The 14,251-nt window shown below is 34.6% G+C and overlaps 1 protein-coding gene across 1 annotated transcript in view; it reads right to left on the reverse strand.

Annotated features, from left to right (window-relative positions):
* LOC149422885 (membrane alanyl aminopeptidase-like) overlaps positions 1 to 14,251 on the reverse strand; it is a 39,333-nt gene that overhangs the window by 18,989 nt on the left and 6,093 nt on the right. The window contains exons 4-11 of the mRNA XM_089633018.1: positions 10,455 to 10,638; positions 9,148 to 9,248; positions 8,525 to 8,704; positions 6,443 to 6,624; positions 5,002 to 5,169; positions 4,352 to 4,498; positions 4,173 to 4,242; positions 3,035 to 3,228 (exon numbers count right to left, since the gene is read on the reverse strand). Of these exons, the coding sequence (XP_089489144.1) occupies positions 3,035 to 3,228; positions 4,173 to 4,242; positions 4,352 to 4,498; positions 5,002 to 5,169; positions 6,443 to 6,624; positions 8,525 to 8,704; positions 9,148 to 9,248; positions 10,455 to 10,638 (1,226 nt within the window). The remainder of the gene's footprint in view (positions 1 to 3,034; positions 3,229 to 4,172; positions 4,243 to 4,351; positions 4,499 to 5,001; positions 5,170 to 6,442; positions 6,625 to 8,524; positions 8,705 to 9,147; positions 9,249 to 10,454; positions 10,639 to 14,251) is intronic.

Here is a 14,251-nt window from a genome sequence, read left to right on the forward strand (position 1 = left end):
GATCTTCGTTTTGAGATCATTAGATTTAATCAAACGATTAAACTTTACGTCATATGTTACCTTTTGTTTACACGGTTAGTATGGGACCATTATCAGATCCTTGTGATATTGAGAATTAGCGTGTAATCAAAGAGGTTGGAACTCGGCTAATTAAGACGAGACAATATCCGAAAATGAAGGCAGAATCAAGAGTAGCAGCCATTCCCAAAAATATGCGACGCACGGCCCTGGTTTATTAGACAGACCTGCGGTTGAATTGTCTTTAACAAATCTCTAATGCCGGCGCCAGACATATGTTCAAATAAGTGAACACTTATTTGAAGACTTTGCTCACACATTTGGTCACTTATGTGTGTCTCTGCCAGATATGTGTTCAAAGATTTGATCACTTCTTTGAGCTCACAGTTTTCAAATAGACCTCACATAACATGGACGACGATTTGGTCGACACAGTTTGCTTATATTATTATATGTAACCGTGCTAAGAATTTTGTATCAGGTGTTTGTATCGATTATTAATAAATTACATAAAGAATTATGTCGCAAAAATGATTATTTATTTACTTATCACAGCTTCAGTACAAATTGTCACACGGTACTCATATATACCCCCCATGAACGTATGGAGGGCATCAAATGCAAACCATGAAGGTTTGTAAATATCCTGAACACTAGATCCAGTTTTGGTAGATTCTTTTACTTTCTTCAAGCAATCTCTGTACTGGGTTAGTAAAATGTTTTTTTTGCGCTTTAATTCCTCGATAGCGCAAGGTATTGAGAAATTCCGTTGAATACGGCTCCAGGCGTCATTAATGTTATTTCTGTTTTTATGCCCTTTTCGTTTTGGGTCCCATATGTCAGGCTCTCCTTGTAATAATTCAATGAATTCAAACACGCCCTCATTGTTCCACTCCATCGCTAGTTCGCTTGGTTATGGCTTGTTTGTGTACGCACGCGGCACGACAACTCTCCACGGCGACGCTCGCGCTACGGGGCTTCGCGCAGTGTGGAAGGCATGCAAACATTTTGACTTTGATCCCTTTGATGTGCGCCAAAGAAACCGACACGGAACGGCAAAGCGCACTTAAGTGCGCAAATAAGTGAACACAGTATGAAATGCCCGTGCCACACATGTGAACACTTATGTGAACACTTCTTTGAACACATGTCTGGCGCCGGCATAAAACAAAGTGGGAATCTTAAAGACATAAGTGATGAAGTCATGGATAAACAATATTCGGCGCGCAGCCCGGCACAATGGATAGAATTTCGGTCGAATTTGTCCTGGCAGGCCTATAAAATCGATCTTTCCGTCGGATTTATCTGAATTATTTCTGGTGAACGTATTACTAAAATCCCAAAGGCTTCCAGGGGAATCCCTCGGAAGTTACAAATTCATCGTCTAGAAAAAAAAACCTGCTGCTTATGGCTAATTTTATAGTTGAAAAACGTTTTATAAAATTTTCAAACCGTTTTACGTAAAATATTTTTATGTTAAGGTCCTGCTTTTATTAATCTTAAATATAAATAACTTACATCCGTATGGATCCCTTTAGAAACATTGGAGATTTTAGTAATACGTTCATTAGAAATAATTAAAATGTGAGCGTCGAGCAATGCCTCGTCTTTAAACGAAAAACTACTGAAACGACACAACTGTATTTGTCGGACAAATAAATACAATTCGTCATCTTTTTTCTTCGTTTTTGTGAAAAAAATGTTTTTAACATTTCACACAATCAATAATAATATATACTTTATAATAATAATTGAAACAATTTGAATAGTATTCATAGTAATTCATACAAACAGCAATTGCTACTAGGCCCCGTGGATGGCTAGCAGTTCGGTCACAAACTTCACGTCCTAGAATGGTTTTGCTTACGGCGCGGCGAGAGAGATACACGAAGTTGGGTTTCTACTTTAAAATATGTATGCGCGTAAACTGTTATTTTTGAAAATAACAGAGGGCACCACTTCCGTTTACAACAATCCAAACTGTACAGTTATTAATATAATATAATCCTAGATATTCAGATATTGATGGTGGCGCAATGGAAACGCATCCGCCTGGCAAGCGGTAGACTCCGAGTTCTTGTCGCATCCTAATCTTTATTTTATGTGTAGTTTTCTTACGAGTCATTGGAATAGAATTAAAGAAATAAAACCAGTCATTTATTTGGGAAATTTATTTTTTGCACAGGTACCTGGGACTACATACAACATTTTACATAATACAAAATACGTTTTAAAACAATTTTCTTTTTGAAAAATGCAGACCCATCAAAAATTAAATATTCGCCTAATAATATCAAGTTGTGTTCATTCACATAGATAGATAGGTAATGATATTATTACGATCTTATTAGATCTGAAAAAAGCGAAATATTTATAAAAATTAAGTTTATGAAATTTATTAACCAATTTAAAAACGTCTGATTGTGAACACCCCTGTCAGCTATCGGTACAGTTTATTGTGTGGTTTGACGAATTTGGAATACTCCTGCCATCTATCGGGAAATTAAAAAAAAAAAACACTTCAAAGTGCGTAAGAGCGGCATCCTTAAATGTGGAATGTTATGAAGATGAAAGGATTGGGGAAAGGACGAAAAGAAGTGACAATGAACACGGATAAAGTCGTTAAAAGCAACGTTTCGATACTAAATGTTGGTTTTTCACCAAAGTGACACCTCGCTGGGTATCTAAAATAATACCCATTTGCGATCATTGGGCGCACAGGTCATACGGAGAAAAATGTATATTGCTAATTTATTAAAATTCTGTTCAAAACGGGATAATATACTTATAAGGTTTTAGTCAATTAATCAATTTATTTTAATCAATCGGAACACGTGTTTATTATAATTAGTAATATTTTAGATCAGATAGTTTTCTACGTGCACTAAGTACGGTTTATACACATTCCTTTATATTTACATACGTTAAGTACGTGGTGTCTAGTTTGGTAGTTGTGTCGTCAAATGTCTTGTGGTCTGATTCCAGTGTCAACTAGTTCTTAAATAGCAAAGCCAACATGGTGATGAGCAGTGCCAGCGAGGAGGTGATGGTCGCAGACCCCGAGTACTTCAGATCTAGCCATTCGTCCACAGTTGGCTTGTGGAACGTTGCCCATTCGAAGTTGACTCCAGCGCTGGCCACAGCAGAAACGCCTCCCGAAATGACGTTGTCTGGGAGTTTATTGTCGGGGGACCTCAGGAAGACGAGCACCTGAAACATAACGCAGCAGTTTTGGTGATAATCTTTTAAAACGTTTCGTCAACAGCTCGCTAGGAGATCATGTGCTGGTATAGACTGTATAAAGCTATACAGAAAGAAGCATTATCGCTTCTATAGACCGGATTTCTCAGTTTTCGCTCGTTCAGCGGTAGAGGGTTGGAGGCAAAATTGCATTAATTGGACGTACAAACGTGGAACCTATTTTTTCGCTTCATGACTCACCTAAATATATGTATTATGATTCATCAATGTGCTTTGGTATTCAAGTATGCAGGTATATTGCTACGTATGAGTTATTTTGGTTATGTTAGTCTACGTAGGTTATAGTTAGTCTAACGTTAGAAAACAAGTAAAAGAAAAAAATGTAATACAATGTACCAATTGTAAATGGTGTTAAGTTATGTTTAGTTTGGTGTTAATATCTGGAATCTTTGTGTACTTTTTGCTTTGATCCATCTTGAAACCGTTTGTTTGATTTAATATGTAGATGTATTTTCTCGGGGTTGTTTTAATATAAATAAAAAAAACAGCACTAATCTCAAGCAAGCCCCCCACATCTCACTAGGGGACTGACTCCTCGTCAGAGCAATAGATTCATCAGAGGTAGACGCCAAAGTTTTCGGAGAATCAGAGGCAAGGTGTACCGACGATAGCCTGGTTGCTTTCCAAAAAAATACACCTTCATGTCTTCATGTTTCACCCGAAATCCACGAAAGAACCAATAATATCTTCATTCTTGAAAAATAAGAAACCCGGTTTGGATTTTACTGTCTAAAAACTGAATTGTGAAGCGTGAACGATATGCTTGGTTTAAAATAGGCATAACAGAAATCTATTTCCTCTTTTTCCTAGCCTCGTGATCTGACCTGAAATTCTTAAGGATACGCTGGCGTTCTTCATCACGTTAACCAATATATAACGGAGAATTTACTTACCCTTTGTAGCTGTGTGCCCTTCATGCGGCTGATCAGGTTATTTATGGCGCTTGAAGTACTCGCACCGTAGCTAAAAAAATAGCAATTCAGGTTAAATTAAAAAAATCTATATAAAAAAATATAAATCATATTTTCCTGAACTTAATAATTTAATCAACATTTTGATCAATAATACTAACGCTTTGACGAAAGCCTCGGTGTTTGATTTGATGAAGGAGAAAACTGTCTCCACATTTTGGTCGTTTCCTCCAAGAGCTGAATTGTATGCTGTCATTAAGTCCTGTTTCCTGATTATAGAGTTTTCAACAATGGTTTGTTCCAAGAATCTACAGTAAAAAAATGTTTTAATTTATTCATTAGTAAGGTTCATGTATTTAAAAAAAAACACAGGTCTTTTGATGTATTACGTATATACACCTATCAACGGTCGGTATAATTTTTTAAATTCCAAAATTTTATAATTTTTTTAGGTGTATGTAGATACTTTGAAGGACTTATTAAAATTTTACTCTAGAACTAAAGTGCATTCATATTTCGCTTACTGAAAACTTTTTTTAACAACTACATAATATGTGGATATTTCTCTGTTGTCAAAATTCAAGATCATCATCATATTGAAAATAAATACGGCTTTTCACAAATGAATTGAGTTTTTTCATCAACCATCATGGTCTGATTAAATGTAATTTGTAGATTTTCTCCTTGAGAAAACGCTCCTCAATTCACATTTTTATTCTGTTTCACGTTACATATTTTGTAAATTGGTCGTAGTCCGTTAATAAATAAATAAATTATTTTAAAATATAAATAATAATCATTGAATACATACGAATTAAGTGATTCCTCGTCTTTAGTACATCCCAATGCATTCAGGATCACAAGTTTCTCATTGATAACATTGCCGTCCACAAACTTGTCCCACAATAACTTGAAGTGAGAAGCATTTCCACTGCGAAGACCATTGCAGTACACGTGTTCTCGGAGATTGGGGTCCACCCTTGAGGAAAGGGATTAAAATATATAATGATTGAAATAAAAATGCAGAATATAAAAAAAACACACGAAATAAAATGTTAACATCATTGATACGATAAACAATACAGGCCCGAGGTGTGATCCTTGTGGAATTATTGATTGTATGTGGAACTTTACTTAAAAAATCAACTCTAAAAAACAAAGTTATATTAAACTATAAAATGTCTAATTTTATTAATAGATGTATATTTTTTTTAGTTCGACTGATGATTGAACTTTCCTCCCCAGGGACTGGCTCTTAACTGCTGTGAACTTTTAAAACTAAAAAAAATGATTTCACTCAAGATTAAACATGTGAACACGATGTTAAACATTAAAATATGTGAAAAAGTAAGTTTATTTCCAGATCGAAAATCCATTTTATTCATTCATTAATTTATTTACTCAATCAAGAAAATAAAATCTAAATTCAAATATTTTATATCAAAAGAACCTTCACGCAGCATCCGTTAAGATGACATGATATAATATTAAAAAAAAAAATTAACGCTAGTATCAAATTTGTTGGCATAGAAAGTGCAATATTTCTGTTTTTATTGCCGCGGGTGACACAAAGGCTTGCATGGTTGTTATGCTACCCGAGAGGTGATTATGCCATTGAAAATGTAATATAATAAACATAGAATGAAAAATTAGGGTGTTTTATATATTAGGTGAAATTCTTAGATACATACATAAGCTAAAAATTCCAACTGAATCTATCAATTATGTCAGTTTAATTAAATTGCATCTAATAACGCTGTCTGACAGGAGAATTTGGTCAGACCTGGTTGTATTATACAGAGTCATTAATAAATACTTTGACAGTCCTGCCATCTATTATTTCATGTACCGACTAGAAACACAAGACAAAATGTAACATTCTTCTATAATGCGTACACAACCAACTACCAAATTACACTCACAAACCAATAGGATGCATGATCTGGGTAATATTGATATATTTTCTGACACTTGATACTTGATAAATTATAGTAGCATTGGTAATGTAGTTTTAGTGATTTGTCGTGTATGTAGTGTTGTTCTAGTTTCTATTTTACTTTATGTTGCTGTTACATATTTTACCAATAATGTTACATATTTAGTTTATCAGGTTACTGTTATTTAATGCTTCAAAAACATTGCGTATAATATTCGATAGCTCACTAACATTCTGTTCTTATAATCCGTGCAAAACCAAATAAAATAGAATATGTGATTTCCTTGTTTTCGATATCGTCATAAAGTCTACTTACGGTGTGCCAGCAAACAACTCTTCAAACTTTGCGGAAGCATCTTCTAAGCACTCCTCCTGGCCCAGCATGCACGCGAAATTAAGGGTATTGGCGCGGAAGATTTTGGTCAAATGCGAATCTCCCTCGCTCTCCTCTAGTCCCAAGGTACCAGTCACGGTCTTCAGCAAATTAAGAATGTGTCTCTGTAATAAAATATATATTGACATACAGATTGGCACTGTTATGTAGATTATTTTAATGATTTGTCAACGTTCAAAGAGAGTTGCAAAATCAAAATTCTTAAAACTTGAAGATTAAAAACAACACAAACAAAACCAACGAAAAAAATAAGTTTTTTTTTTAATATACTTTTATCTCTTTTTATGAATGAATGTATTTAAAAATATATATAAATAAATGCGTATATTTTTGTTGGTTTGACTGAGGATTGATCCTTCTCCCCGGGGACTGGAGTCAACCGCATTAACTTCTGAGCCTAAAGAGTAGGACAGACATTTATATCTGCTGTAATATCAACCAATTTTAGAGAAATGCCTAAATGTTTGTTTAAGTGGGTTTAATTCCACTTCCAAGATTTGCATTCATTCATTACCAAAAACAAAATCTAAATTCAAATATACGTAAATAAAAATATTCTGTTACACGAATATTGTAACGTGCTGTATTAAAAAGGCACTTTTGAAGGTGTTAATTCATTAAAATGTTTAAATATATGTTTTAAACTTTACTGTACCTAGTGTGCATGGAATAAATAATAGCACTAACAGTGCCAACCGTGTAAATTAGAATGGAAAAAATGTTCCGTTTAGCCAGTCTCACTTGCACTCTCCTGTAGAACACTTTTGTATTGGAAATTTAAGTCTCAATTGGGCAGATATTGGGATTTTCTATGATAGTGTGCATTGCTTCAAACTAAGGACCGAATTGTTCTTTGCGAGCATATAATAAAGAATAAAACTACAAGTGCCCTCCATATAAATTTGAATGGAAACAGACGTGTTACTGACTTAGTGCCTTTTGGTTCTAGATCATTTTTCACGCCGTCCATCTCTCTTACACTTGCTTGAAATTTTGTATCGCTATCACATTTCAATTTCGTAATCATGATGAAATACAGTTTTGTATGAAAATACAGGCCGAAATTGGACGTATATTTGGATAACGAAACACGCCCACAAGGCACTTTTTCTGTTATTCTTTATTCTATGTTTGCAAGTATAATAAAAACGTAAACAGATAAAGTTTGGAATGTAGGCGTGTATTTCTTGTATACTAGTGCCAAAGAGCTTTACGATAATTTCAAAGTGAAAGCATTTTCGAATTTACTAAACAGTTCCGAATGTGACAAGGTTTATGCAGGCCAGAAGGAACGGACGATCTCCGAAAGGATTAGAACCATTTTGAAAATGTAAAGTCGGCCATCCTGATCAATCGAACATTTAAGTCCTGGGAAGACCCAAAATGCATAGAGCACGCCTTATTACGGAGGTAATTGAAATTTATAAAAATTCCGTTATTTTAATTGAAGACGAAGGGGCTAAGCTCAAGACAGTTACATCAAAACTGAACGTAGAAAACTTTTCTAAATCATACTATGATACTAGCTCTTGGAGGATTGGAGCAGGCAATATGCTTTCAAATCTACATGCATAAAAACATACTTTACTATAATCTTCCATTAAGCATCTGCCCTGATGATGGACGCTGTAATGCTGTCCAGAACATTGGATAAAGAAGGAGATAGCGCAACACGGCATAATACCCCAAAAATAAATCACTTTAATGTTTTTTCTCTTTCAACATCTCTTTAACTTGTACGCCCACTAAAAACCGAACCACATGAAATGATGATAAAATGTAATGATGTATTATGTTTTGACTTATTAAATTATGGAGCATCTCTTGTTATAATTATATATTTTCTATCTTGTTTTGATAGATATACCGACTGGTCAGTGGCCGAATTGACATCGAGTTTGGATCAAACCACATTTTTGAACGTTTATAAACCAACCATATTGTAACTGGTGATTTCCCTAAAATAAAATAAATAAATAAATATGTGAACAAAAATGTAGTTACGTCAAGGTTTGGTAGAGTTTCTGGAACAGTGGCGAATCGCCGTCTGATGGCGTTGAAACCAGCGAAAGCAGCAGTCCACGGGGCGTAATCAGATTCACTGGCTAGAAATTCGATAACGTTCAGGGCGTTCATGTAATCGGTGATATTTTCTCTGGCCAAATTCAAAACATCATCAACAATCTGTAAATTTAATTCATTTTATTTTTTATTCAAGGGATATTCCACAAGAGAAAAACAAAACATTTTAAAAGCATTTTTACAGACACAATTTAAAAATAATTTATGATTCAATGACATACTTTCATATTAAAACACTATTCATAAACGTTTTAGAAAAACAAACGAAAATGAAAAGGTTATTAAAATAAAATAATAAATAGGTTTGTTAAAATAAAAAAATAACAAAAAACATAAGCGAGAGCCCTGTGGAACACCACTTGTAAATTTCTAAAACAATTGTGTTTTTATAAGACGTCGATTATGGGCGCTAATAATATTTTCAGTTAGGTATGCATATAGTTCAAACTCTACTTTATAATAATGTTATCAATAATCAAATAGAACGTGTAAGTAAATATCCAAAAATTCACATAAACATATGAGTATAAGAAACAGCTAAGTACCTGTGCTCTGTTGAGATGGTGGATTTCTTCTCTAGAATCTCCCGACAAAGCGCTGGCCAACATCGACCAAGAATGGTCATCATAGTTCACTCTGTAGAACCCTGAAAATCAACAATAGATTAATGCGATATTATAAGAATATAATAGAGAATATAGAATAAATAACTCTGAAACCGAAATAAATAACTGAAATAGGCTGGAACATTTTGAGGCCACTGTACATCGGAAACCAATTAAGTAAATGCATACAACCGAATCTTAATATGCCATTTGCCTACAAAAAAATACCCAATTACTTGATGGAAGATGTCGATTTTAAGGATTAAGGAAAATGATTTTAAAACGACTGATGTCTTCCAAGAAACTGGTGTGTTTTATGATAATTTCTGGTTTATCTTGTGATTATTTCATAATGTATTCGGAATTATCAATTGTAAAACTTTTTATTTCCTAAGTATAATAACAAAATTGAAATTAAAAATTTTGTCAAAAATAATTGCAGTTACTATTATTACAAATTATTATCCATCCAGAATCATTGAAATCCCTGTGCAGAAGCGCTCTTGTACAATAATCGTATCTTACGATTTTTTTTTAATATCGGTTTACCATTGTAGAACGGTCAACGTTAATCAAGAAAAAATAAAATTAGAGGCTATAGGATTTAGAAAACAATTATATGTAGGCAGGAATTTTAACAGATTAAATTTTTTCTTTGGGTGGATTAATCTTGTAGAATCAACGTAATGCACAAGTTCATCCATAAATAAAAGCAGTAGATTGATTGGAGATCCAAGATTCAACGTGTTCTCTTTTTTATTTTTACTTCTGATTATTATTCCTACCATATAATAACTATTACGTTAAGCCATGTTTAACTTGGAAAACTTGACTAAACATTAGACAAACGTTTTTATACCAACGTAATTTCTATAACTGGACGCATTGACAACATTTTAATCCCTTTTTTATGTTGGGTGAAAATTTTAGGTGTCATGGTCTTGGAACGTCTGTTCTGCCCGTATCCGCACTACTGGCAACGTGCATCAATTTTCATTAACCGTAGCAAACTTACTTTTCTACTTTTTTCCTAGCAAGTACTCGTTTTTCCTCAAATCTGTTTTACGTTTTCGAACTATCTGATCTCGTCCACCAAGCTTTCATTTGCCTTGTATTGTTTTTGGATCGCCTTAAGAATCTCTTCTATATGTGGTTACTTTGGTACCTTCCCTGTATATTTTATGCCTCGCATGCCTCCGTGAGGATAACTGCTAGCTATAAGATACATAATAATTATAAAGTTTTACCTGTTTGTTTTTTGTTGAAAACCACCCATTCATGTCCCGGCGTCTTAGTAAGCGCCACGTTCTTCCCCTCCAATATGACATCTGGTTTAGTGTCCTCGAAATCAGCATCATTTTGTGTCGCAAATGTTATGGGAATTTTGTATAGATCATCCGTTGAAGTTTCTCCATATGATACCATTCTCGACTGCAAAAAAATAAAAATGATAAAAATTAATCACTAGTTTTCCGGCACAATTCAATCAGTGACAAATAAACGATGTATAATTCTTCTGCCAAACATGCTTGTGCTGTGCTCTAACCCCTTGAAATAACCGAAGTGACTATCGAATTCATATCATGTATGACCACCTGCATATTGGTTACACATAAAACTTTTTTCTGTTGAGAACTTGTGTTTAAAGCAAACAAACATGTTAAGAATAACATTTGCACGAACATGAAATTACTTGTGAATGGTGTTCGGAAAAGTAGTTTTCCTTCGTTGGCCTTAACAGGTGTTGACAGTTGAAATTTCTAGGTCTAAGGCCGTATTTTGTAAATAACTTTAAAAATACTATGATCGAACTTTTAATTTTAAAACTTTTAAATAGTTCTAAAATTTGATGACCTAGGTGACTGAAGTATATTGTAGAAAACAGTACTGTAGGAAACACAGCGAATTTCTGTTTTCTTCAAACAGGTGTTGACGGCTTCCGTGGTCGAGGGGTAAGGCTTTCGACCAGCAAGCTGCAGGACGCTGGTTCGAATCCCGGCGCGCTCAAGTTAATTTTATTTGATTAATTTGTGGTATTTCACAAACTACAGATTTAAAATAATATATAGTATATTCAGCGCCCTTGAGGTGATTTTTCACAAAAACGGCGCTCTAAAAATTATCCAATTATTATTATTATTATTATTAAATGACGGCCGGCATAGTCCAGTGGTAACGCATTGGACTGCCATTCCGAAGGTCGCGGGTTCGAACCCGGCGTGCGCAAATAAATTTTATTTGATTAATTTGTGTTATTTCACAATTAATTAATTAAAATAATATATAGTATATTTGCGGCACGTTCCAGAGTGGAAGATACTATCAGTATCGCCCTGGTGTAAGACCACCATTCAGAATTGAAACGTTGCTCCAAATGGCTTTAGCCGTGTTTAGTGACTAGATCTGAATAGCCAGGTACTTCCCCACCTTCCTCTTTCCCTTCCCCACTTACCTTCAGCCTCACAACATCCCCCAATTGGGGATGCCATAGTCTCACTGGCTCCAGACGGGAGCAGTTGGGACTCTTGTGAGGTATTCACTATAAAAAAAAAATATATACATATTTGCGTCAGGTTCCAGAGCTCTAATATCATACTCTCAGTATCGCCCTGGTGTAAGACCACCATTCAGAAATGACACTATGCTTGAAGTGGCTTTGGCCATGTTTGGTGGCTAAATCTGAATAGCCAGGTACTTCCCCACCTTCCTCTTTCCATCTCCTTCCCTTCCCCTCTCTTCCCTTCCCTTCCCAGCCTCATACCCCAATTGGGGATGCCATAATTTCACTGGCTCCAGACGTTCGGGAGCATTTGGAACTCTCGTGCGGTGTTCACATAGAAAAAGAATATATTTTACAAATCTAATGTAAAATAACATAAATATAGGACATTAATGAAAAATAATTCTGTGTAGGTACATGAAACCTTAAAAAATAAAACTAAGAATTAAAAAAATGGATTATAGTCAACTACAGATTAAATTAATCATTTCGTTCAAGAAACTCCACACTAAACTGACATTCAAACTCGGACAAATGATTTCTCGAAAATCACTTGTCAAATCGTATAATTTATATACCTACGCAACTAAGAATAAAAGCTAATGGAAGTATGTAGGTAACGAGGGACTGTCCTATGTCGTGGCAAGCGCAAAAATAACTCATCAATGAAACATGTCCGATGAAAAATGGAAGACTAGGAAATGATAATGGAAATAGAAAATCATTGCGCACGTATGAAATATAAAAGTTATCAATTGATTTCAACAAAACACAACACAGGGTTGAAAAAATTATAAAAATGATGTTGACACAAGACGTTTACAATTTGGAAGGCGGGTATGGGGATCGCCGCCCCGGGAACCCAGGAGACCAATTATTGATAACTCTGCTATAGCTCATCCCAATTGGTTCACCATGTTTGGTGATTTAGCAGTGGTTCCCGGCAGATACGTCCAACCACCTAAAGCGTGGCCGGCCGGAACGCGAGAGAATAGTTGAGGGAGGTCTTTCGACCTCTCTAGCATCGCCTATCGCCCATCGCCTTCCACCGCATTGGGAGGAATAGATTTATACTTCCGTCATTCCTAGACATACTGAAACCCACCCATCATATCTTTTCCTTCGCAGAACTTCATTTTCCTAATAAAACCCTCCCACAGCATCCTCAAAGTAGTCTCCTGTGTGGAGCTAATGTAAAAAAAGAAGTGTAACGCCAACAGAATAACATCAGAATAAGAAAGCTCTGTGGGGAGGATAGTGAATATAAAGAACATCTATTGTACCTTACTTACAATACGTTATAATGTAACTCATGATAAATGTACCTACACCAAATTTTTATATTTATTTAATTAGAGTGATATCGTTAAAATAGAAGGAATTAATCGTTAAAATGGATTAAGACATAGTAGACCCAAGGAAAATCATTATGAACGTGAGCAAAAGTAATTCACCTATCAATCAAATCATATCAGTTTTAAGATACACGACAAAGAAATTTTTCCAGCGGAAAATCATTGGGTACGAGTGCAAAAATAATATATAACTTATCAATCAAACGGTATCGGTAACGTCAGGCGAAAATTCCAGGATTAAAATCACTGGGAACGTGTGAAATAAAAAAACTCTAATTCCAAAGACCAACATTTATTTTACCATACCTAGTCTCCATTCTCCGATATACAGTATCTGTCTCCTTAATTTATTTTATGGGATCAAAATAATGGATGACTAATTTACTTACCTGAGGTGTGAGAAATGTTCAAAATAGTTATGAATATGACTTCGTCAGTACAGAGAGATACTGTATGATATGGAGGTGTATTAGTATCACTCTCTCACATCCCAGCTCTCAGCTAGACAACAAGCATCCGTAATAATTGTATGCATTTATTATGAATAAACTAAATCTATTATATTAATCATCCACTATTACATTTTTATAACAGTAACTACGAAATAAGACAGAACATGACGTGAAGTTCCTTATTATTTTTTAAAAATTAAGTGCGTGTGCCGCAGCGTAAATTTATTTCCTCAGTACGGCTCTCAGCTGTAGGGCCGTGTGAATAAAATAAATGATTTGTACAGATAAGGTGGTGTGTAATTTATTTGCACACGAACCTAATGATTTTTTATCAAAATTTATATTATTTTCGTGTTACGTGTAAATCACACGGATGATTGTCTTTTTTTATCACTCTTAAAAACTTTTTTTATTTATATTCCGATGTGACAAGGGCAATCGTTGTCATGTGACAGGATTGCAAAGATTCACAATGTGTTCATTAAATCAAGAGAATAAAAAACTGACCGTATTTAGTGAAGCTCGAATTCTAACTAAAATACATTTTTTAAGCACAAAATTCCAAGTGACGTCATATATGGTTGTCAATCTCTGATGTGATGACGTCAGAGCCAAGTTTGAGGGTTTATTCTTGTCCGATTTCTTTTGCAATCGTTTTCCCAGGACGATTGTTAATTTATTTTACCAATGGCAACGTACAATACATCTATATCTTCAGTGAATAAAACTAAAATAAT

Source organism: Hesperophylax consimilis, chromosome 6 (genome assembly GCF_061612785.1).
Source record: "Hesperophylax consimilis isolate HC1 chromosome 6, BYU_Hcon_1.0, whole genome shotgun sequence".
Taxonomy (NCBI): Eukaryota; Metazoa; Arthropoda; class Insecta; order Trichoptera; family Limnephilidae; genus Hesperophylax; species Hesperophylax consimilis.